The following is a 26,044-nucleotide window of genomic DNA, read 5'->3' as shown; positions in this document are numbered from 1 at the left end:
TTGTGTTGTTTGTATTGTTTGTTAAGAAAACCAAAATATAATCTGATCAGATGTCAAGACGTTTATGGCTCAGACTATGAAATAAATAGCGTGATGCAATGGTAATGTTTAAACATGTATATACTCATACACGAATCCGATAATCGTATCAGTCAAACAATAACACACTAACAAACTGATTTATATACAGATACAGAGCTAGCTGAATGTTACATGTACAGTTTATACAACAGTAAAATCACTCTTTGAAAGCGCCACGGATACCATACTTATGGCAGCCGTGAACACATTGATATACATTGTTCTATAGATGCGCGAAAATATGTCTTTTAAGAAATTATTGGTGTAAAATATTCGCACTGAACATGAATTCGCGGTCGAATGTCACCGCGAAGTCATACTTTATATATGTTTTCACATCTTTTTAAAAACAAATTACAGTCTGCTTTCTAGAGAACGCTCATCAATCATGCTTTTATAACCTTAGGCCCAACCTTTTGCATATTTACATTAATAATTGCAATTGTAATGTTTAATGTATAATTGTGTGTTACTGTAACATTTTATGTATGTATATATAAACAATAAAACTTAAATTAAATTAAACTGTACACCGTAGCTGATAGAGGATGATCTCGGGTGCTCCACTTAGAATAAATTTAGCAACCGAGCAGAAACACCGACGTTCCGTAAGCTAGCAAGAAAGCTTGTAATTATTCAAAGTTCATGGCGGAATTTGAAACAACAGCGATTTGAAGCAAGTGGATTAAAATAAATATCTAAACCACTTGACTACAGACGCCATTATCATCCATAAAGTACCAATACAATGTCCCAAAAGATACAATTAACAAACATGCCTTTCATCTCGTATATAGACATCACTTTAGAACCATCCCCAGCTATCCAGTCCGAGATTTGTATGTTACAACCAGTCTGGAGAATGTTAGTTCTAGGTAAAATACCCAGGCAATAGCACTGTTAAAATAAATATTAAATTCTAACAATAGAGAAATATAGATAATAAATAATTGTAATAATACGAGGTTTATTTACATTCAAAAATTGAAGTTAACGCATTTTTTGTGTTAACTTGCTTGTTGTTACACATGAAGTTAGTAAATTGAGCTCTATGTAAAATAAAAGAAATACACATTTTAAGAATGAGTCTGTTATGTGGAGCTTTGCAATTTCTCTTACACGTTGTTTTTCAAAAATAATTTTAAACTACCGTTTTATTCCATGTGCTTGTTTCTTAAAAAAATTACTTAACATTGAGGTTGGAATAAAAATTACAAATTATGGATATTATATATGTATTTTACATGGAATTTTAGTAAAATGACGTGGTTTCTATTTCGTCTAGTATACTATAAATTACATAATTTCCAAAAGGATAACCTTTTGATTTACCTTGCTTTGGCCTAATCCAATATAATTATGTCCCTTTCTCATTAATTTGCACAGTGTAAAACATACTCCCGGGGAATTTCTCTGTATTGAAGACAGCGTTATAGGATCATGGTCGGCTACAGGCGCACAACCTTGAAATAGATTCATATATACAATTTTATGTACTTGTACTACTCCACGTTCGAACTGTCCTTAAAATAGCTCTCACATACCTGGTTTACTTTGAATCATTTTTCAAACAAAAAGGCGACAAGGACTAGTACTATTTCTACTGAAAGACAAAATAAACTTTTCATTTCACGTGCAACTTTAATCAGTTATCCATAACACTTCTCACAGAGGTCATAAATATGTTTAATGCAATAAAATTCAAAGTCGTTTCCAATCAGGAAAAAAATGAAAAAACTCGTATTTCTATTGTTTTGTTCGGTGGTAACTTTGGAAAGAGAAAACATTATTCTCTACTTTAATTTAAGAAAATTAATACTGACGCAAATGAAAATTAAGTACTTACCGACATATGCAAATGCAGTATTCATTTGAAAATATCCAACCCAAATTTCTTTTCTGTCTTCTAGTAGGGCATGATACTCATCTAAAGAAAATACGTCTGGGATGGCAAATGTATGCGTTTTAGCAGCTTCTAACCAAGAGATCTGTTTATCTGATAGAACATATCCTGAGGTACCTGCTACCGCATAATTAATTATCAAGAACATGAAAGTGTGAATATGATTTTAAAAAAAATCAAGGCAATGGCGATAAAACATTTCTTTAACTTCTAATCGGGAGATAAGAATGCTTATTTGCTAATTCTAAAATAGGGCTAGGAATAGCACTTAAAATTGATATTCATTTTGATTCTAAGCATATTTATGTATTGTCGTTTTCACATTTTTCAGCTTTTAAGTGACCGAGTTGATGTATGTAAAAATGTTATCTTTTTAGGCATTTGGACCTCAGTGGAATGCTTCTAAGGGTTTTGGATCTGACGGGACTTAAATTAATGTATTGAAATATTTGTGCCATTTGATGTAGATCTTTAACAATAACTAGTATACACAATTTCAGATCATTAGCTCACTCCATTTATCCTGAATAATTATTCTTATGGTGAAAAATGACCCAAAATTGAATAGCGTTGCAACGCTTTTCACTGAACTTTTCAATTAATTTCTTTGGATATTTCTTTATTATCTTTTATCAAAAAATGTAATTAAATCATACTTTTATATTCGGCATAAAAGGACAAGTCAATTGCAAAAACATTTACCAGCTCAATATCATATGTACATTTGACAAAGAAATATTAAAATACATGAAATGCTATTCAAAATTAAAATATATTGAAAAGTATAGGATGGTGACACATTGTTCCGAGAGATTAACAAAATTTTATGACTACCATCCAGTTGCTATGTATATTTTTTTTTTAAATGAATGCATATTACACAACGTATCTTGAATATTGGTCAAATTCAAACTATATCAATTTATTTAAAAATTGGCTAGCCTATTTCCACAGAAATGCAATGCAGATTCAAAAGTTTAAAATGGCTACAGATATCTGACAAAAAATCCGCCACTTCCTTACGATCTTGTTCACGCATTTAATCCATTTGTAGTGCGATTCAACTAAATTATAAAAGAAAATGGTTATAATTTCTGTGCAAAATACTTATTGTTGCATAAAATACTCAATTACTTTCAAGTCTACAATAACAACTAAATATTATCAAATAACAATTGCAGTATTTTTTTTAATTCTTGTGAAATTAAAATAGACAACCCGTGATAGCTTTTAAACATATATGATTAAATAGCGATACATATCTTAAAAATCGTTAAATCTTGATTTTCAATATAAGAATAGATTTCAACATCTGAAAACAAAGATCAAATAGACAGGTATACGGAATGAAGCCCTTTATATCTCCATTCATACAATATCACCAAACAAAAACCACTGGAATGTCACTACACTTCTAATGCATAAATCCCTGACCTGCCTTGTAACAATTAGCGTACTTATAAGTTCAATATGGAATATAGAAAATAAACCTTTTAAAGCAATTTTCCTCATAGGATTTTAAATGATTTACTATAAAAGAAATAATTATACTTTATTTAAGTCAAACATATGAAATGTAAACTTGATTAAGAGTATAGCTCAATTTATTTAAATACATGAACTTAAAACTCACTTTTTTATCTGTATTTACAATTGAATTGAATTTGATTGAACTTTATTACCTTGTTGCAACATATTCCATATGATAAAAATGTAAGGAATTAATTTTAACGACATTTTTAAATACTAATCACTTTGAAGTTAAGATTTCTTCCTTGTTACATGGTTAAACAAAGATTATCTGCATAAATAATATTAACACGGAAGTTTTGAATACATATCGATACACCGACGAAATGAAATACATTCAGAATTTTATCTTACTTATGTCAAGTGTTTTCAGTGTTATTGATTTAAAGAAGTTGAGTTTATGAAACACACCATGTTATAGTTTTACTTACCTACAAAATTGTTTTATTTAAGTAACAACCATTTAGTATCCTTGAGGTTTGTTGCAGGACCTTATTTTCTTTCCCTTTCTCCAACGTATCTGGGTTTTCGATTATGTTATTATTGAAATATATCCAACGTTTCTGGGTTTTCGATTATGTTATTATTGAAATATAATAACTGTTTAAATTGAGACAAAATCATGCCAAGACCAACAAGTAGAAATGCATAGTTTCGATAAATGATTCCCTCTTTTCATTCTGCTTTATTAGGGCTTAACACGAACGAATTTGCCACACAGTTTTTATTTATAAAGTAAAGTACGTTATCAACTGTCCTTTACATATATTTTATAAGATAATTTCTCATACAAATAGACACTGGACTGACATTCTACTACATGTTCTTCTGCTGTTTACTTAATCTTATGATGACAATGACATCTTATCGGACAGAGCAAAAAGCCTAATGACCTTAATCTAAACCCGTGTGTTTAATGCACTTGCAAAACCTAATTTTGCGAAAAATATGCAAATTTTGCATGCTTAGTAGCGGGTGTGGGTATTACCGAACGTGCGTGTATTTCCGAACACATTTTTTTTTCACCATAACCTTCTAAATGTTCTTCTTATAAGGCAGTGACATCAGAAACATGATGTCACTTCCTTTCCCGACATATCTGTAATATTGCCAACGTGATACTTGACAAAGCAAAGATTTCCAAGACTAAAATACTACTACGCTTGACAATTATGTACTCCGTTACAAATATTCTAATTTTAGATACTTGACGTCATAAGGTTATCTGGTCACGTGATTTTGATAAGTTACATGTTTCTTGTTATTTGTGAAACTAATACTTGTACTGTGATATGGAAAATAACTCAATATGTCACTTAGATATTTATTTACTGAGTTATTTGCATGTTCGGAATTACAAGCAGTTAAATTTTGTCATGTGTGTATTACCGAACGCAATGCTTACACTGATTAAAACAACACAGTTATTATTATTATAGCGTTATAAATTTATCTAAATACAAAATAAATAATTTCATACATCTAAATAAATAAAATAAATTAATTAAGCAATTATCAATCAATTGATTAAAATAAATAAATAAATAAATTAATTAATTAATTAATTAATTAATTAATTAATTAATTAATTAATTAATTAATTAATGCTTTCATTCAACCAATCAAAAAGATATATAGAAAGATAAATAAATGAATAAGTAAATATAAAAATAGAATAACAAATGAATAGATAAACAAATAAATAGCTCTAGAGAAAGAAAAAAATGATCAGACAGACATAGACAATTTCTTTTTATGAATGAGCAGGGAGAAAAACGCAAAACGAGAACGTAATTGAGCAGAATTAAAATGCTTGACCATGTAGCTGAATTAGATCGTTTAAACTCTGTTAGTTGAAACCAAGCATCAAAAAAGGATGGGATTCCATAGTCCACCCCTCACAATACTGTCCCGGTCATAAGTTGGCCAGTTCTAACTAAAGTCTGAGGATAGACGTATTGTAGAATTGGTCATGCACGTCATGTCTCAATTATCGGCTCTGGAGGCACAAGACTAGAGCTTGCACACACTTGAACTTGAAAATACTTAATGGTGAAAGTCCCTGAACAGCTTTCGTGAAAATAAATCTAGCAGATCTTGGCTGGAGGGTTACTTTCGCCGCAACCCTGAACTGACTCTTCGTACAACCATTCAGCTTGGAAAAGAGAAAGGGGGAGAGAGAGAGAGAGATCGATCGATTGTTTCCCAGAAAAGGTTAAAAGATTAAAAGGTTGTTTTCTGAGTTCAAACACTACCTTAGGGAGGAGTTAAAAGATACAGATTTACGTAGATTTCACATTACCTGAGTATCTGACAAGTACCTCTTTTGAGTACAAATATTGTTAAGATCACATGGTCAGCTGTTATTGAATGAAATTAATTTGTCTTCAAATTATTTAATATTTACACATTTGAACACGTAATATAACATGTTATCTATGTCTCTGGTAATACATTGTTCAATAGTGAATACTTGCGAATCATTAATGCTTACATCAATAGTGAAATGATTTGTTTTTAATTTATCTATATTTCAGGTGAAGATTAACGTTTTTTTTTAAAAGTTGGCAGTGTTCGGAAAATACACGCATGTGTGTTCGGTATTACACGCATATGGTCGCTAATTAGAAGTAAGTCAGGTCTAATATATGAAATGTCATAACTCTTTAGATAATGTGCGTAGATAGTGTTTCTTGCATGTAATGTAAAGAAAACTCATATTTTTCGTCCCAAATGTCAATTTGAAAATCGTGATTACTGCGTGTATTACCGAATACTACTTATTTCACCTTAAGTGTTCGGTAATACCCACACCCGCTCGTACACGTTGAACAATGAGTATAATTACTTATAAACCATATTTACTATTCATGCGGTTCTTAATGCCTCTAGTAGGGTAAAACACTTAATATATATATGGTGTTAAGAACATCAAAGGATAACCCTTCGTAACAACGTCCGCATTTTACAAAATCATTTATCCTGTAAACAAATGAAATATATCTGCAACACAAATACGCCAAATACAAATGTAGACTTACTTTTAAATTACCTGTATTTTTAAATGCCGGTGTTTCTACACACATAGACGGATACTTATTCGTTCACATTCCTAAGTTATTGCCCTTGCCCTCAACTTTATCAATAAAAATGATTTCTTTTTACTTGAAAGTGACGCATCATTTTTATCTCCACCTACTTTGTTTATCGTTGTTATCTGTTCGGCTTTTAACCAATCCTTCATATAGATAGTGTATTTTTGTTTTTGATTAATGTAAAGCCCGTTTTTCTTCCGCATATTCACGTTTTCATGTTTTCTTTATCTATATACACAGTACCTTATTTGTAAGATGTATTAATACTTTTATTAGTCAACAAATCGTTACATTAATAACTTCAAAGAGAAATTTAATGTATTTACATTAATTTTTCTTTTCCATGTAAATCCTATCTTGTGAATGAAATATGTTTGCTTTATGTTATTTTTGTCTCTCATATTATCTTAATATTTTGGGAAGATATCTAAATCTGTTTTTGTCAAGGAAATGGATAATATGAATTAATGTGTAACATTTTGGTAATATTACTTTCAAGTCATGTTGTGGATTTGTTGTAGTCCATGCTACGAATTACTTGTTTCATGATAGAACGTTCATTTTGACCGAAAGACACATGCACAAAACTATTGATTAATTGTAAAAATTTACTTCAAATATTTTGTTCAAGAACATTTTTATCTAGTACGGCGCAGTTCTCATGTGTTAAATAACAAAAATGCTTTATTACATTTTTATCGAGAATCAATCATTTGATTTTTGAAAAACAAGACTTTTACCGGTTTTTTAACATTCGATAAGGATATTTCATTTTAAGATTTCATAAGATTTCATAAGATTTCATATGATATCTACATCTACTTGATATTCCCGAGCAATCAAAATATCTTTTTTAAGACGTTTAGTCGAAAATTGCAACGTTTTACTTCTATTTCGAATTCCTCTATTTTTCATATGTATTTTTATTGAATGACTTCAAACTTAAATAAGCATTTGCATTTGATTTCATTCTTACAATCATCAAACTTGTGATAATTCATGACAAAAGTTTCATGATGGTGGATATTCATAGCGAATATCTTGGTCATTTTAGTGTTACTCAACAAGTTTTTAAATACCTAGTAATGTAACAATTTTGAAAAGCTGCGTGTAGATAAAAAATCTATTTGTTATACGTGAATCCCCTTGACTCACTGTATCTGGAGTATAAATCACTTTAATTTTTATTTTGTTTAATCAAACGGAAAAGACCAAGGTCTTATGTGTTTCAAATGTCTTGCAATGTCGGTTTATGTTGGATCTTTCTTATGATAGTTTCGACTGATAACGGTATAATTTTTTCATGATTTAATTATTTTAATCATTCAAACCTTAATTTTGTGATAATATCGTTTTTGTTGTTGTTTTTTTCTTACCCTGTGTGTATGTGTGTTGTTTTTGTTGTAGTTGTTGTTGTTGTTTTTGTTGTTGTTGTTTTTTGTAATAAAAAAAAAAAAAAAAAAAACGTAAACAAGAACTCCAGCGTACTAAGCTGTAAAAGGAAAATCAGTTTATTAGCCTAGTTACAGTTTAATATGTAGGAAATAAATAATGCTTTAATATGTATAGGAGATGGAAATGCATTTGACATATTTCCTATGTTGCAAAAGTATTTGTTAAACGGTAAACGTTTTATTGATATCGGGTCCTTTATTTGAATTATCATTTTTAAGGAAACAGACATGAGGGAATCATAAAACTCAAAAAAGTATTTAGATTGAAATGTATATCAAATGTATTTCAAAGCGCAGAGATTGTTATAAACATAAATTATTTTTTTTTTGTAATAGCGTTTTAAGTTAAATGTGAATTATTTTTATTTTACAGTCTTAGGTAATTATGTCCTTTCAAGACAAGAGGTTACATGGAATGGTGCAAAGAGTAAAGGCAACTTTGCTACTCCCAACATCAATATTATTAATTCATCGTATACTGTAGACATATCAAATAACTTCAAAAATAAAGAAGCGTATGTTGGTTATTATTCGAAGGAAACAGCGTTTGCGTACATTGGTAAGAAATTATAATAATTCGAAATTAATTATAATTTGAAAGGATTTATTGCAAAATGTAAACTTATTTTATGTCATTAATCTACTGATGTAGGTAGACCTCATTTGTCCATCAGGGGCACGAACAGGCACCAGAGTAGAACAGCCCACGTTTTTATCCGGTAAAGTTGTTTTGATTTTTTATGAAATAACTACGGCCATCCAAACTTAAACAATTAATAAAAACCTATAACATTTAATTAGTAAAAGGCATAAAAGGGCAACTGGTGAAAGTCCTGCATTACATGTTATATACTGATATTTCAGGATGTTGGTCGATCAAGAATGTGAATTCAAAAGCTTTGTTTTCTCTGTCGAACAACAACCCGGGCATTTGCTTCTCAGTGTGCAAAAAATACAATCAAAATTATATTGGCTTACACGGAGGCAAGGTAAATGTTTCAATTAAAGACAAAATACAGAAATACATCTATATGTAAATAGTATATTAAAGATCCTGTAACATATTTTTTATGGTTTTATATAAAAAAATATGATGCTCAAATTAAGGTTTATCAATATTGTAAGTTCCAAAAGGCATTATTTTTAAAGATAATACCGAATTTAGTATTTAATATGTAAATAAAGGGAGAGAATTCGAAATTTGTTTTCTATAAATTTTAAGTCAAATTTTCCAATAAGAAATGAATGCATATAATTCAATGATTACATTCAATATGTACAAATATTTGTAGTACGTATTTTACATATTCTTCGATGTTTGATAATTGTTGTATTAGCATATTTATATACAAATATAATTTCTTGTAAGAGTGTTGAACAACCTCAGTTACAAAACATACAATGAGTAAAAAAAGATATGTTTTATGAAATTTTGGTTACCCTTAACCATTAAAATTCATTATGCCCCCCCCCCCATAAAATGGCCAGGGCATATAGTGTTACCCTGTTCTGTCATCATCAGTTTTTGGTTGTTTGCATGGTTTTATTTTAGAAATATTTTGTTCCATTTATTAACAGATATTTGTATGATCATTAGAATAAAATGCAGTTAAATTACACTGATTTTCGTGTTATACACTACAATCCATTAGCATATCTTGAAATGTTTCCATGGAATATATATATATTATAATATATATATATATATATATATATATATATATGGTCTCAACCATAACTTGGTGGTTTTGTTAACGTAATATTAACTAAACAAAAGTTTGAAGGAGTTATATTTCAAAAGGTATGCAAACAAGAGATGTTGGTAGGACAGCATGCACAACTATATGCTTAATGCTTGACAATAAAAGAGCCTTGGTAATTTAGAATATTCTAAGTTCACGAAAGGGCCAATTTTTTTTAAACCAATTCTACAGATATAAGCATTGGAGAGAGTCCTAGTATGCTCGCAAAGAAATGTATAAAATTTCAACTTATTTCAAAGCCAGATGTAAATGGAATACGAAATGATCTTGAATTCATAGGCAAACTTCAACATATGCTTGCATGATCGGGAACAAGTGTGCAAAGTTTCAATGCCATATGTCAAAGGACTTTGAATATATTTGAGGTTGTACACGCCGACGCTCTGGTGACTAGGATAATTCTACTTATTCTTATCGGATAGTCGAGTAAAAATGAGACTTCTGCTGTGAAAGTACGAATGGCATCCGCTTGTAACAATGGACTGCTCTACAATCAAGAACTGTATTATACATAATGCGCCCCAAGCAGTGCTTTCAGCGCTTTGATTCTTATCGGAAAGAAAATGTTTGTTACAGACAAACCTATATCAACTTGTGTCATGGACCTTTAAAGGCTGGCGACACATATTGGCAATTCTATGAGAATAAGAATGGGATCAGATACCGGATTGAGTGCTACCGGAATGTTATCAGATGAGTAATCTCATTATGACATGACTCGCTTTTTATTCCCTTTTGAAGGTATCATTATCGGATAATGATCTGTGATGTTAGCTGTATGCTTTACTAATCTATTTTACCTTGATTGTAAAATAGCAATGAATGTACCAAAACACAATTAAATTTGTATTAAATATATAGCTTTGAATTTAAAGACAGCAGTAAAAAAAGAAAATGTATGCAAAATACATTTTTATTCAATGTTGCAATTTAACATTCAAGCATAAAGTAATTCAAACAGCCATTTAAAATAGTTTACTGTCACGTCTTTGAATTGCAACTTAAGATAGCCAAACTAGCAACACTAACAAATAATAGCGAACTCTCACACAAAATGCATAGGTCATTGCACAAACCAAGATGTGCATTACGTATGTTTAATTACTGGTATCATTTAAACACGCATGATTCATATAAGATCGTAAGCATATAATGAAAATTAGTGTAGGACAAAGCCCCCCCCCCTCGGACGAAAGCCCCCCCCCCCTTCTGAAAATGACAAGGTTGACAAAGCCCCCCCATGAAATTTACACATAGGACAAAAGCCCCCCCCCCCATCAAAAATACAGGTAGGACAAAAGAACCCCCCACCCAGTCCAGCAAACAATAGCCTCCCTAAGGTTTATAGATCAGACTGAAAACTATCTTTTTTCACACGCCCAGTGTTATAGGAAACTTGGGTTATACTTAAAATTAATCTAGACAAGAATGCATCTTCCACTTTTATTTTCTTGATAAGCGTCGATAAATGATTCTCTGAAAATATTCATTTACATTTGTACTGTACAATATATAATAAACATAAAAACATTCATATCATAAATGAATTATATAAGAATTACACAACAAAACAAATTAGAACTTTAGTACCTTTATATTTAAATCTTAATGTAAATTATCTTTTAAAACAATTGCATTTGACTTATCTCAATACATCAAGTTCCGGAATTAAACTGATGAGATTGTCAATAACAATGTTTTATGGACAGGGGGGGGGGGGGGTGGCTTTTTTCTTACCTGTATTTTTGATGGGGGGCTTTTGTCCTATGTGTAAATTTCATGGGGGGGGGGGCTCTTGTCCACCTTGTCATTTTCAGATGGGTGGGGCTTTCGTCCGGGGTGGGGCTTTTGTCCGTATCCTAATGAAAATATTAACACACACAAAATATAGGTAGTTGCAAATGTGCCATAAGGCATTTTCAATCAATGTTATAATTAAAACACGCATCCAGGAGAGAGCATCGTTGGACATTTGTGAACAATGGATACCGAGCCTATCGATACCGGGATTTTTGAAGAGAGTAGCTAAGCTGACGAAGATGATGATTTACTTTGTTTTGATTTGTCATTTCTCAATGTGTGTAATAAAGTTTGACGTTTATGCAGTAAACTCGACTGCAATATCAGAAATACCTTAATTAAAGGTGTTATGAAGCCCCTTTATGACACGTGTCGCACGTGTTGCCAATTCATGGACGTACATGTGTCAGTGTTGGAATGGTCCCTTCATTCAATTCTTTGATTGCATTAAAGAGTACAATGTGTATAGCAACATTTATTTTACATAATTACAAGTTTTTATAGAATCTTCTTTGTAATGAAAGTATTATGTGTTTAGCAATATAGCTGTTACCTAATTTTACGATGAATTTTATATGATTAAAGTGTCTTTTTTATTATTGACAAAATATGTTTTTTTTTTAAGTTATTGCCTAGTCCTATGTTTTGGACATACTTAAAAATAAAGATATTATGTTGCAAACAAATATAACATTGCATGATTTACACCATTATTCATTTCTGATGTATTTGTATTCCTTCCTGTTTAGGTAATGCTTTGTGTATCGACGAGGACAAGGAATGTTGTAAAGTAATTTTTCATAACTTTCCATTTTTTAATGGACAGGTGCCACAGGGTTGTTGGTTATAATAAGAAACATCAATAAACCCTTTGATTAGTTTATGTTTTATAACATGCTTATTCATGGGTCAGTACAAATGATTACTTTAAGGCCCGATTACGTTTCATTTAGGTATATATATTGTTTATATAAGAATTGGATATGTATTAAACAGGCAATGAAATTGTCACAACTGAAAGTGTTAACTTTCAAATGCACTGGACAAATAAACAGATACACAGGAAATTGACCCCATGCTGTGAGACAAGTGCAATAAGCAAGGAAATATCTTGCCGCTCATGTCTGAAGTAAGCATATAACAACGACAATGACAATAGATTTTTTATTTTATTCAGCATTAAACATTGTACAAGTGTTTGTAGCAAGAAATGATGAAAGAAAATTCAAATACACATCCCATATATACAAATGGTGAGCATTAGTGCAAAGGCAATAGTAAGTCCTCTTTCTTCCTTAACATTATAAATGAAATGCATGTTTTCAGTAAGCATTCAAATATTTCTGGTATACAAAAAAGCGATGAATACAGCAACAGATTGTATGAGGCTAATGAACTGTTTTTCTCTTTTAATTTGCTAAGTATGTATTTTGCCAAATTCAATGAAGTGCATATTGAGTATGCATTGAAGTATTTTTTGGTACAAGTAAACAAATGAAATAAGTAAATAAACTGTATTTATGTAAGACAATTGAACAATGCCAAAGTCAATGAAATGCTTCTTCAATAAGCATTAATTTTTGGTAAAATAGCAAACTTTATAAGATTTAGCCTAGGAAGAAATTATAATGTTTATGATGTTTCTCTTTAAGTTAGCCAAGTATTTATTCTGCCAAACTCAATAAAACACTTCATCAAGCTTGATGAAATAAATCTTCTGTAAGCATTGCATTATTTTTGGTTCAATAGTTAACTGTATAGATTATAAATGAAAAGTGTTCTAAAACTCAATACATAATATACTTTTTCAATAGGCATTGAGATACTACTGATAAAAGAATTGTTAAATACAATGGCAAACTGTGTAAGACTATTGAACAGATTTTCTCTTTAAAATAGCGAAATATAAATGCTCTGCCAAATTTTAATGAACAGTGTTTCTCTTTAAGTAGGCAAAGTACCCATACTCTGCCAAATTATATCTTTAAGTTAGCAAAGTACACTTATTCTGAAAATGCTATCTTTAAGTTAGCCAAGTACACATATTCTGACAAACTCTATCTTTAAGTTAGCAAAGTACACATATTGTGACAAATTCAGTTCAGTACATCTTCAGTAATCATTAATATATTTCTGTTACAAAAATGGTAAATACAAAAACAAACCGTGTACGACTAATGAACAGTATTACTCTTTAAGTCAGCGAAATATATATATATATATATATATATATATATATATATATATATATATATATATATATATATATATATATATATATATATATATATATATATATATATATATATATATATGTATATATATATAAAAATTTAATTGTACAGACTTTATACTTGTTTGACATTAACTTTTCAAACTTATTAAGTGTTGGCCAGTTTAGAATATTTTTCCCTTAATTCTCTATATGCTTCATATATATGTTTCTACAACGTTCATCAGGCAACAACGGCATTTGCGTTCAGACTGTGGTATATTATAATATCTCCCCGTTTCGACCGGATGTTAATTCAAATAAATTATTTTTATTCAAATATCACATTAAAAATCAAAAGTCAGTTATTATCAAATAATAATGTACTGTTTTCAAGATTAACAATCTGTTAAAATTGTAAATATTAAGGGGACTGTCAACATATTAATACATGTTAAACATACTATTCGTCGTTCAATTAAACTATTGTATTTGTGTAACATTGTCAAAGATTCAAAATTCAAACACATTCATTGCATATAAAGCATATACTATTAGGTGAAAGAGAACATTTATAAACATATGCATGCATAAATACTAATATCCAAAGCGATGGTTGATTGTTGGGGACATTGATACCGGGCCTATCGATACCAGAATTTCTTAAAGGAAAATAATAATGTTAGTTTCGGCATAACTAACCCTTTATCAGATTTTGCTCAAAATATTATTTTCGCGAAAATTATCTTATTTTAGCCAGAAACACCCTTAAATTATCTACCTTAAAACTTACCATATTTTCAGATTTGTATCAAAATTTTATTTTCATCAAAAATAACCTTATTTCCGTATCTTAGTCAAAATGCTATTTTCGCAAATATAACCCTATTTTTGTATTTTAGTCATACCCCGCGCATATGCGGAAGAAGGATTATGGTACAGTACGGGTATTCCAAATATTATGCAATATCTATTCATAGAAAAGTGATAACGGGTTAACTAGTTACGTAATTAGTTAACCTCTTAATTTACTAGTTAGTTAAGAGGTTAACTAGTTGTGAAAATACGTAACTAGCTAACCTCTTAACCCATTACGCGATATACACACATTTTAACGCCTTTTCATCCCCCCCCCCTTTTGTTGTCTCTAATGGTGAAAAAATGCCTTATTTAGGTCCCCAACACTTGTTTTTGTTTGAGAAATGTTGTTTAAAAAAGTGACCAATTTTTTTCGGCGCGGCCCCCAAGCAAAAGATACATCAGGGGGTTGCCAGAAGAGGAATGTGTCCCCTTCTGTTTGGGGGTTTGAAAGGGGGCGGAGTCCCCCTCATCGCCAAGAAAATTTTGGACTTGTGAGAGGCTATAAATGACCCCAGATTGATCATAAGGTAACGTGTAACCAACGCTGAAAAGCATTTGACTCTATCTCAATCCATTGAGAAGTTGCAGCACTTTGAAATCAATTTTGATAGAAAAAAGCAATGCAAAATAGTAATTTTTGGCAATTTTGAGATGTCTCCTCGTTGCCATGGTAAAAGAAAATTTAAGCCTGAGCATGTTGTTTCAAGGACAATGATCCATTCAACATTTGTGCCAAGTTTGATTAGTGTTAAAGCAGTTTTTATAGTATTATAACAGTTATAACTTGTAACGGGAGACTTTTCAATGAAAACAGCCATTTTTCACAAAAGGCTCATGAAGTAATGGGTTAAATAACTAGTTAATTAATAGGTTAACTAGTTAGGTATGAACGTAACTAGTTAACCTCTTAACAAACTAGTTAATTAAGAGGTTAACTAGTTAGGAATTTACGTAACTGGTTCATCTATTAATTAACTAGTAAATTAAGAGGTTTACTAGTTACGTAACTAGTTAACCTCTTCATATTTAGCTGAAAATATAATAAATTAATGGCAGTTGCAGACACTAACATGCATTTATTTCCCGTTATGATATTTTATTTATTGAAAAAATTAAAATTAACTAGTTACGTAACTAGTTAACCTGATAACTAACTAGTTAATTAAGAGGTTAACTAGTTACATATTTGCTCATTTTCTTAAACTAAGTGTTGAGGTTTTGTGCTAACAACACTGATAATGAATAATATAACTTTCCACTATCGTGCATTTCAAACAAAAGCAAGACCAATGCCAATAGAAATGCATCATGTAATATTCTGTCACGAAACTCAATGAAAATGCAGCCACATCTAAGATAAAGAGAAATAAACATGCAAGAAGCGTTCATTCTAGGTTTGGCAGATTAAAGTATTCTATGTTATACATCTTTTTAAACATTTTGAAGACTGTCTGGTGAGACATCAAAATACACGTGATGACTTTTGGGCAACGTTAACATTGAAAAAGATACCAGAGTTTAAAAATGAAAACATATTGGGTTAAAATAGATTCTTTACGATTTCAAAAACTTAAAGAATAAATTTTGTGAAAAATAAAAATGTGACTTTGTAAAAACATTTTGTTAACAGACTTTGTCTTAAAGCTAACAAAAACATGCATAAGGGAAATACGGACTGGGAGGTCGACATGATCCTTAACAAGTTTATCTCATGTAGATTTTATATCCCTGTTCACTACGTCCACAACGTACATAACCTATGATATAATACTTAATTGAAAGCTTTCATATACAAAGTGCCATAAGTATGTTGTTTTGCTCTTTTACATAGCTAGTAATTGTAATAATGACTTTCAATGTTAGCATCGGTGTTGGATGCCTCTGCATGTGTTTCTAATTCAGAATACGTATGCTCGTTATTTCCATGAATGGCATTATAATCAGTGTAGGTCGTTGATGGAAGTTCTATCCCACTAACTTGACCCTGATTTAATCCTAAAGAAGCGTAGTCATGTTGATCAACTTGGTGAATTTCTGGTATGGCATAATCTGAAGAATCAGATTGAACATTTCTGAAACATGTGGTTGGAATTTTGCCACTGAAAAGGAAAAAATCCTTCCATTATGTCTTTAGATTGAGTATGTATCACAAGTTTGTCAGCTTTTAATTTTGTTTTTAATTTTAAACTTAACTGGTTAGTTCATGTTTACATTCATTAAAATAGTGTTTTTCATTAATAACCGTTTCGGTATAATAGTAAAAACAAGTCTTCATATGTCATCACATAGACACATACAATTTACAAAGGTATTATCAACATTTTCACTTTAGAATAAATGACAATTGTCTTTAATATATTTGCTAAACATGTAAAATAGGCATGTATACATAGAAATACAATACCGTCTCTTTAATACGACGAATACCACAACTAGCACAACGACAGTGACAGCAATAGACGAAACACCTACAGGAACGATTATAGAGGAGCCTGAAAACACAATTTACTACGGATGAACTAGACTTATATTCAGTTTAGTCGATAAAATGAAGTTGTATCTTGGATCAGTTTACACTTTACATTTTATTCAAGTTTCTTAACTTAAACACAAATCAGTGTTTGTTTTTTCAAATGATGTCAGCCTTTAATAAACAACCTTTTTGCTGATATAAATTAAAGTAAAAAGTACAATGACATTTTTGAAAACTTCTGATGGCCATAATTTGAGAATTTCTCAATAGCATTTTTCATTCTTTGAATGTTTTGCTTATCTTCAAAATTATATTATGTTTTAAGTCTTATATTTATATCATATATCATACATATTGTCCATAATAACACTATCTTTACCTATTTCATGTTTTTTATCTATTTTTTGTTTGTTTAAATTATTTTCTTGATTTCTTTGTCAAACAACCGTAATATTTGCTATAATTATATGTTAATAATCATTGCACATGATATACAATTCATAATAAAATCTGTATTGGAACCGAATGTTAATACGCGGACTAATACTCTCACTTTCAAATGTAACTTTACTTTGGCTCATCTGTGATTCCTTAACATGAATGCTCGTAGTCTCTGATGAAAATAAACCTATAGTTGAACTTAATTCCACCTGAGCTGTAGTTTCCGATGCTGATGATATACGAGATATGGATGTTGATAATTCTTTGACATCACCTAAATTCCAATTATATCACAATATTGACTTCATATCATTTCAAACAAAATAAGAAATTCTAAAACAATGATGTCGTTTTATAAAAGTGTTTTATTTGAAAATAGCTTAATGTTCCAAAAATGGGTGTGTAGATTTTAGCAGCATGCCTTCAGATTCATGCTAATTTTCATGAAAATTTTGAAAAGGTATTTAAAAGTAAAATATTGATAAGTGAACAAAGAAAGTAATTAACACAGTGCAAACTGCACTTACAATCCACGTAAATTACTGCCTTTCACAGTCACAAGAATTTATTTATGCTTTTCCAATGCAATCAATGCCGTTACGTAGAACTCGTACTCCGATTTGTGTTGTTTATTAGTAGCCTAAGAAATAAAAGACGCGAATACTTATCTCCCAATCACATTACGTTATATATCGTCACCGTTTGTTTCCATTTAAATTTCTAACAACTGCATACCAGTACTACAGCCATTTTGATAGCTGTTATTTTTGGTAACATTGAAAGTGTATTTTGTATTATTTAATTTGATGTCGTTTCAAATTATGTCTGACGATAAATTTATTAATCGGCGGGTGGTGAATAGATGCGATATATGGTATGTTTATAAGGTTTCAATATTTCCGTAAACGAATTGTTTCTTTGAATTTAACAATGTTTACAGAAAGAAACAAAAATAAAGAAAAAAAGTAAATGAAACATTTACCTATGGGCGGACTGGAATCAATAACCAGCAAGATAAACGCCTTTGCATACTGCTATTAGAAACTAGCAATAATTTCAGTTTGAAGAATATGATGATTACCTAGAGGATCGAGGGTGTAAATTTGCGATATAATATAAAAGTAATAAGCATAATACTTGACAGTTGACAGTTTTAAACGACACGACAAAATGTCCACATCGACATGCAATACAGAGAAAAATAAGACAAGGCATGGCAAACAGAAAGTCCATAGTACAATATTGGCAGCACGAAGTACGATGGGAGAGGACGACCGTACAATGGTGACAATTACAGAGTACAATGATGACAGAATGACAGTAGGATGGTGATGCGAGTCAATACGATTATGGCAATACGATTATGACAGTGCGACAGTTCAAAGGTTACAATACGACAGTAAGGTGGACTATCACCATCGTACTTTCATGTTTCGCCTTCGTACTCTCGCATTGTCTTATCTTACTTTCGCGCTTCGCCATCGTGCTAGTGTACTGTCAACATTGTTCTGTCATGCTTCGCGCTTTTCGATTTCAGAGAAAACGCAGCGTCCCTAGCGAACGGCATTTCAAAGACAATCAGTGAGTCATATATATACTTTTAGATTGTTTGAACATTAGTTCCCTTAAAAATGATGCTCTCTTTCAGACACAAACTAATGTTTAAATTTGGTTATCTTTTATCTATTTTATCAATTAAAACCAAAAATCTGTCAGAAAATCTACGGTGATTTAAAGAGAAATAAATGTAACAAAGCCCCATTGTCTTTATTGTTCCCTATACCATGTAGTATTGGACGACACATTAACATTCAATGCACTGTTATTATACATTGTTGTAGTAGATGATTGTATAAATGTATCAGTGAACGTGCTTCAACCTTTAATAATGAATAAAAATGAACATTTCTTAAAACGGCCATGTGGTATATACTTTGTAACTCATTTATCTGAACAGTGTATACTTTTTTCTCAAAAGTTATCTACCATTTATTTTATTCAAATAAAAGTGTACTTTGTCTTGTTGATACAGAGTTGGATGAAGTAATAGTTGATCTTGTACTTGTTGTCTCTCTCTGACCTAAAATAATATTAATGTATATGTAAAGGTCCTTCGATATACGCTTTAACAGGTTCATTAAAAAGCTGTTTACGATATAACTTCTTCCTATAGAAAATGTAGATTACAAATAAAAATATTGAATTGTCGTTACAGTTAATCCAATTATTTCCCATATTTTCTCCAGACAATATGTTCTTTATGTACTTAGTGTTGTGTACCTTCTAAATAATTTTGTTTACATTTAAGTCATGGTAAAATATAAGTTACCTATACATGTATATATATAACTGGAGTTAGAACAGCATTTGACAGATGATTTGTCAAACGTTTTATAGAGGCATTTTAACAAGTGTTGTGCACAAAGAAATACCATTGCCGTGCGGTTAAATCCATCCAATTGCAATGTTTTTTAATTCCTTTTTTTCTGATAGGACGGAATACATCGGCGATGTACAAGTGCAAATCATTCGGAGAGAGGAAGATGTACACTGTTAATAAACCTGCAATTAAGAGTTATCCAAAAAAAAAAGAGAACGTTTTCGAAAACTGCAAAATTAACAATGTTGCAAGGTTTAATCGATTATATTTTTCGATAGCAGCGGTAAATACAGACACCCATGAAAGTTCTTGAACAACAAAAACTCTCAAAAGACTTTAGAAATACTAACCATCTATACATAAAGCTTTGTATTGAGTGTCGTCAGATGTGAATTTCAGAACTACACCAGATTTTGTTCCACTCACATAACAAAATCGACAATTTGGCAGACGGTAATCATATTCTGTTGAAATACATTATTCTGTCTTATACAAAGACATTTTGGTTGCCACTGTTCTATTAATAAGTGGATTAAGATTATATCTGATGAAAGTTAATAAATAAATAAAAATGTAAACACAAACAATTTAATCCATTTATAATTCAGATACAAGATATGTCGATGTTAAATGTATACTGCCCAACACTGATAATGGAACGCAATATTGTAAGATAAAACTTAAGTGTAAAACAACTTAGTTGTGACAAAACTGTTTAGTATATATACACATATAAAGATAAAATTGGTATTTTGAAATATAACCAAAATTGACCGTACTTTGAAAAAACTGTATTCAGCTTTAATTGATAAAAGCTGACTTTACATTCAACATGTTTGTAAAATTTCAATTCTCCAAATACCTTTGTATTCATGAATGACGTCACTGCAAATGATGCTTGTCCATACCGGACTAGTAAATTCCAAGTTTGTTGCCCGAAGCTCATTGTATGTAAGTGAATGGCTTGATCTGTTAAAACAAATTGCTGCGCTTTCCTTCCATGCGTGAATTTTTTCATTGTGTCGCCCAATATTTTCTAAAATTATAAGTATCTTATTTGAATACTATTTTATGAGATATTGGGTTTTATTTTATGCTTATAAACGAAATATTGAGAATATGGATTAAATAAAATGTATATTTCCATCTTCCTATTTTCAGTGCATTTAAAATTGTTTCCGTATTTTTACTGGTGTTTTCGCGGAATACTTTCAGTTAATAAAATTAAAAGAGAAGTCTTTGGAAGTGAAATGTCTATAAATACAGCCCAGCAGGCACACCAACGTTGAAACAACATTGAATTATGGTCAGATTTTAACGTTGAAATAACGTTGGATTTATATTCGGATTTGAAAGTTTAAACAACGTTGATATTTCAATGTCATTTCAACGTTAAAAACCCATCATATTTTATTTCTAAGATATAAAGCAGAGTAACAGAGTTTGAAAAAAAAATCAAGACAATATTAAATACTTAAGATATTTTATTTCAAAAATACAGTTCAAGCGCATCTTAAATTCAAACGATGTAACAATTAAGCTACAATCTGTTCAAATCTACTTCTTTATCTAGATCTTTCTGGGTATGTATTACGTGTTTCATGGTGGCATTTGAATACTTGTTTGGCTGTCTGTTACTGTTTCTGCAAATATAAAATAAGAAATTAGTAGTGATTTGTTTTTATCTTTAAGTGCTTATCTCTAAGATTTACATCATAAAACAGCATAGAAAATGAGATATAGCTAAAGTTTCATATTGACAGCAAATTATGTCCATAAATCAACAAAGTATTTATAAAAAAAGAAGCTATTTAAAAGTCTCACCTATGATTGGTAAGCAAATCTGCTCCCAATCAGTTACGGGCAGCATTAGCTGCATTTTTCCAATAAATATTTTAGGCTCCAGCTAAGACCATTTTATGCAGCATCCTGAAAACAACAAATATGTTTTTTTTATATTAATGATATAACTGTTTCAAAAGCATACTGAAATAATATATTATAAAGACAAGATTAACATCCAGTAGTTGAAATATTTATACTTATAGATCTTTATTAAATTTAAGAATTTAATTAAACAAACCTAGCTGACAGCTCTTTCCGTGTTGAATGCATGGTAAACAGGCTACAGCTCCAAAATTCTCAATTCCAGCCAGGATCAGGATCTGGAATGTAAAATAGATTTATTACTACCTATAAATTCACGAATTGTAACTTCGGCATCAATAACTTTGCGTAAGCGTAAGGCCTACCAATTAGGTCGCGAAAACGTGTCAAATCAAATCAATCATGTGTTTACATCGCTCATTTCTTTCATAGTGTAAATCAAAGTAGACTTTTAAGAATAAGTAACTACATATTGAAAAAGAATCTGCAAACTAAAGTAAAACACTACGGTAATACCTTAGAAATCAAAATTAATCATCGACTTCTGTATCTGTTCAAATTTCAAAACAGCGCCACCATTTGCAAGAACGATAATCATTGACACCAAAGTATCCGCATCAAAAACTTCCCCTGATCAGCGTTATTTTATAAACGGGGTTTTAATCAATATAATAAATAGAGAACAAGTAAATAATTATATAAAAAGAAATTTATATTTAAAGCATTAACGGAAAGCGCAATATTATTTCCAAATCTAGAGTTTAAGCTCACCTGACCACGAAGTGGTCAAGGTGAGGTATAGTGATGGGGCTGTGTCCGGAGTCCGTCGTCGTGCGTCGTCAACAATTGGGTTGTTAACAGTCTAGCAGTCACAGTTTTGATTGAATCATCATCAAACTTTGTCAGAATGTTTGTCTCAATGAAATACAGATCGAGTTCGAAGATGGGTTACCTCGGGTCAAAAACTAGGTCAAAGGAGCTAAAAAGAGAAAAAGCTTGTTAACACTCTAGAGGCGGCAGTTATCATCCAAATATTTTGGAAATTAGTCAGGAAGATTGTTTTAATGATATCTAAGTCAAGTCCCGAAGTTGGGTCATCTCCGGTCAAAAACTAGGTCACAGGAGCTAAAAAAATAGAAAAAGCTTGTTAACACTCTTAACAATTGGGTTTTGTTAACAGTCTAGCAGTCACAGTTTTGATTGGATCATCATTCAAACTTTGTCAGAATGTTTGTCTTCAATGAAATACAGATCGAGTTCGAAGAAGGGTTATCTCGGGTCAAAAACTTTGGTCAAGGAGCTAAAAATAGAAAAAAGCTTGTTAACACTCTAGAGGCTGCAGTTTTCATCCAAATATTCTGGAAATTTTGTTCAGGAAAGGTTTTAATGATACTAGGTCATGTTTCAAAGATGGGCCATCTCCGGTCAAAAACTAAGGTCACAGGAGTAAAAATTAGAAAAGCTTGTAACACTCTAGTGGCTGCAGTTTTCATCCAAATATTCGGAAGGTTGTTCCTGATATATCTAAGTCAAGTTCAAGATGGTGTCATCTCCGGTCAAAAACTAGGTCACAAGAGCTAAAAATGAAAAAGCTTGTTAACACTCTAGTGGCCACAGTTTTCATCAAATATTCTGGAAATTTTGTCAGGAAAGTTGTTTGATGATTTCTAGGTCAAGTTTCAAGGATAGGTCATTCTTCCGGTCAAAGACTACGGTCACAAGAGCTAAAAATAGGAAAACTTTGTAAACACTCTAGTGGCTGCAGTTTTCATCTAAATATTCTGGAAATTTGTCAAGAATGGTTGTTTTGATGATATCTAAGTCAAGTTTGAAAGATGGGTCATGTCCGGTCAAAAACTAAACTAGGTCACAGGAGCTAAAAATAGAAAAAGCTTGTTAAACACTCTAGGGGCTGCAGTTTCATCCAAATATTTGGAAATTTGTCAGGAAGGTTGTTTTTGATGATTTCTAGGTCAAGTTCGAAGATGGGATATCTCCGGTCCGAAAACTAGTCACAGGAGCTAAAAAATAGAAAAAGGTTGTTAACACTCTAGTGGCTGCAGTTTTGATTTAAAGATATTCTGGAAATTTTTGTCAGGAAGGGTTGTTTTGATGATTTCTAGGTCAAGTTTGAAGATGGGTCATGTCTGGTCAAAAAACTAGGTCACAGGAGCTAAAAATAGAAAAAGCTTGTTAACACTCTAATGGTTGCAGTTTTCATTCCCAACATTCTGGAAATTTTTTCAGGAAGTTGTTTTTGATGATTTCTAGTCAAGTTCAAAGATGGGTCATCTCAGGTCAAAAACTAGGTCACAGGAGCTAAAAAATAAGAAGCTTGTTAACACTCTAGAGGCTGCAGTTTTCATCTAAATATTCTGGAAATTTGTCAAGAATGTTGTTTTGATGATATCTAAGTAAAGTTTGAAGATTGGTCATCTTCGGTCAAAAACTAGGTCACAGGGGCTAAAAATAGAAAAAGCTTGTTAACACTCTAGTGGCTGCAGTATTGATTCAAATATTCTGGAAATTTGTCAGGAAGGTTGTTTTGATGATTTCTGGGTAAAGTTCGAAGATGGGTCATCTCATGTCAAAAACTAGGTCACAGGAACTAAAAATAGAAAAAGCTTGTTTACACTATAGTGGCTGCAGTTTTGATCCAAATTTCTTGGAAATTGGTCAGGAAGGTTGTTTTGATGATTTCTAGGTCAAGTTTTAATATGGGTCGTGTCCGGTAAAAAATAAGGTCACATTGCCCAAATATGAAAAAATCTTTATAACACACTAGATGTTTGACTCAGTTGTCATCAAACTTGGCCATGATGCTTGTTTAAGACATTGCTTGGATGCGGTTGTGTCAGGTGAGCGATCAAGGGCCATCATGGCCCTCTTGTTTTGTAAGTGCTAATTCAAAACATATTTTAATATCCGCAAAATAATGGTTACGTAATTTTCCTGACAAAAATCATTTGCAGACCAATTAAATAATAAAATAATTACACAGAATAAGTGGTATAAAAGTTTGAATAATGATTAAACTAAAAGTGAACCTTCAACCATAAACAACGTTTAATCAACGTTGAATATACATTGGCAATATATCAGCATGGTCGTTCATAGTTGAATTTTGGTTGAACAACGTCACCACCATATTTCAACGTTGTTTCAACGTTGAAACAACGTTGAGTGCCTGCTGGGCAGAATATATTTTCATCTTTTGGTATGAAAAATTTCATATTTGTACAATTTGTTGAACAAAAATCCGGTATTTATAAGAAAAAACCTTCTAATATCTACTTATCCGTGTGATAAAATCCATATTTACCACTTTATATCACCCAGAGGTCTGCCGTACGTATATTTAAGAAATAATATATCCCAAAACAGTGATTTTATCGCTCAATAAAATCACTGTTTGGAGTTAGGATGCGAGGAATTATATCACGAGGGCGTATCCCGACACATCAAAACGACAAACAGTAATAAAAGCAAAACAATCACCGATTTTGATATATTATTTCGATTCTAACACGACATCAACAAATAAATGCTGCCGTACCTGATATTAATCTAAATTGCGCCTGATTCTGTACTTATTTTCAGCGCGTCACATTTTTAGTAATTAAGTAACGTGTATAATGATTACGTCACATGTCTAAATATAGAATGTCAAACTGTGATTTTATTGCATTATAACACACACTTTCGGTTCTACTATGTTCAATGGGGAAATTCGGGTCGTATTGGAATAATAAATACATTATTGAGTGTTGTTCTAAATGACATATTTCTAGACTTATTTATTATTTTTCTCTAAACTGTTAATAATAAGTCCGCTATGATAACTACAATCTTGAAACACTTTAGGTTGCACAGCGTTCACAAAACCAGTAAACGTCTTTTTCGCGTGCTAGAACGAAAACACTCGACGATTGCTCTTAATAAACAATAAAGCATAAAATAAAACTGATTTTTTTTTCGAAAATATGCACACATCGAAGAGAGTTAATATCCACATTTTCACTCGCACTTAGAACTCGTGTAAATTTTGCAATTTTCTCAAATTCCAGTGTACAATAATACTTTTTTAGGGGAAATAAACAAAAACCCTTTCAATATTACAACACTAGTCCAGCTTTTAAATCAAAGATTTACTATAATAATTAT

General features: G+C 31.1%; 2 protein-coding genes and 1 long non-coding RNA gene across 6 annotated transcripts in view; all 3 read right to left on the bottom strand.

Annotated features, from left to right (window-relative positions):
* Nucleotides 1-208: 208 nt before the first annotated feature.
* Nucleotides 209-4,222, bottom strand: LOC132737466 (uncharacterized). Its single transcript, XM_060724757.1, has 3 exons — nucleotides 1,928-4,222; nucleotides 1,414-1,544; nucleotides 209-978 (listed from the first exon to the last, which is right to left on the bottom strand). Exons 1-3 carry the CDS (start codon nucleotides 2,130-2,132, stop codon nucleotides 808-810), a joined length of 507 nt encoding a protein of 168 aa, XP_060580740.1. The 5' UTR covers nucleotides 2,133-4,222; the 3' UTR covers nucleotides 209-807.
* Nucleotides 4,223-13,948: 9,726 nt separating this feature from the next.
* The window catches only part of LOC132737469 (uncharacterized), a 44,646-nt gene continuing 32,550 nt past the window's right edge, over nucleotides 13,949-26,044 (bottom strand). For 2 of the 4 annotated variants that reach the window (XM_060724764.1, XM_060724761.1), the window contains 6 exons: nucleotides 20,856-21,029; nucleotides 20,344-20,457; nucleotides 19,628-19,693; nucleotides 17,726-17,887; nucleotides 17,104-17,191; nucleotides 13,949-16,798 (listed from right to left, as the gene is read on the bottom strand). In XM_060724764.1, coding sequence (XP_060580747.1) covers nucleotides 16,531-16,798; nucleotides 17,104-17,191; nucleotides 17,726-17,887; nucleotides 19,628-19,693; nucleotides 20,344-20,457; nucleotides 20,856-21,029 — 872 coding nt within the window. In that variant the 3' untranslated portion in view covers nucleotides 13,949-16,530. The remainder of the gene's footprint in view (nucleotides 16,799-17,103; nucleotides 17,192-17,725; nucleotides 17,888-19,627; nucleotides 19,694-20,343; nucleotides 20,458-20,855; nucleotides 21,030-26,044) is intronic. The other 2 variants (XM_060724762.1, XM_060724763.1) reach the window with 2 other exon arrangements.
* Nucleotides 21,044-22,956, bottom strand: LOC132737472 (uncharacterized). Its single transcript, XR_009626737.1, has 3 exons — nucleotides 22,077-22,956; nucleotides 21,818-21,922; nucleotides 21,044-21,636 (listed from the first exon to the last, which is right to left on the bottom strand). It is a non-coding gene; the product is annotated as an uncharacterized LOC132737472 (long non-coding RNA).

The sequence above is a fragment of the Ruditapes philippinarum genome, unplaced genomic scaffold, assembly GCF_026571515.1.
Source record: "Ruditapes philippinarum isolate M1 unplaced genomic scaffold, ASM2657151v2 ctg7034_1_1_1_1, whole genome shotgun sequence".
Taxonomy (NCBI): domain Eukaryota; kingdom Metazoa; phylum Mollusca; class Bivalvia; order Venerida; family Veneridae; genus Ruditapes; species Ruditapes philippinarum.
This window is presented reverse-complemented; position numbering and strand designations above follow the sequence as displayed.

Bases quoted from the DNA above. Each gene is read 5' to 3' on its own strand.
- LOC132737466 (XM_060724757.1), bottom strand. From the start codon at position 2,132: ATGTTCTTGATAATTAATTATGCGGTAGCAGGTACCTCAGGATATGTT. The intron at 1,545-1,927 runs GTAAGTACTTAA...ATCTATTTCAAG, and splicing joins TACTGCATTTGCATATGTCG to GTTGTGCGCCTGTAGCCGAC. The intron at 979-1,413 runs GTAAATCAAAAG...TTATTTTAACAG, and splicing joins TTGGATTAGGCCAAAGCAAG to TGCTATTGCCTGGGTATTTT.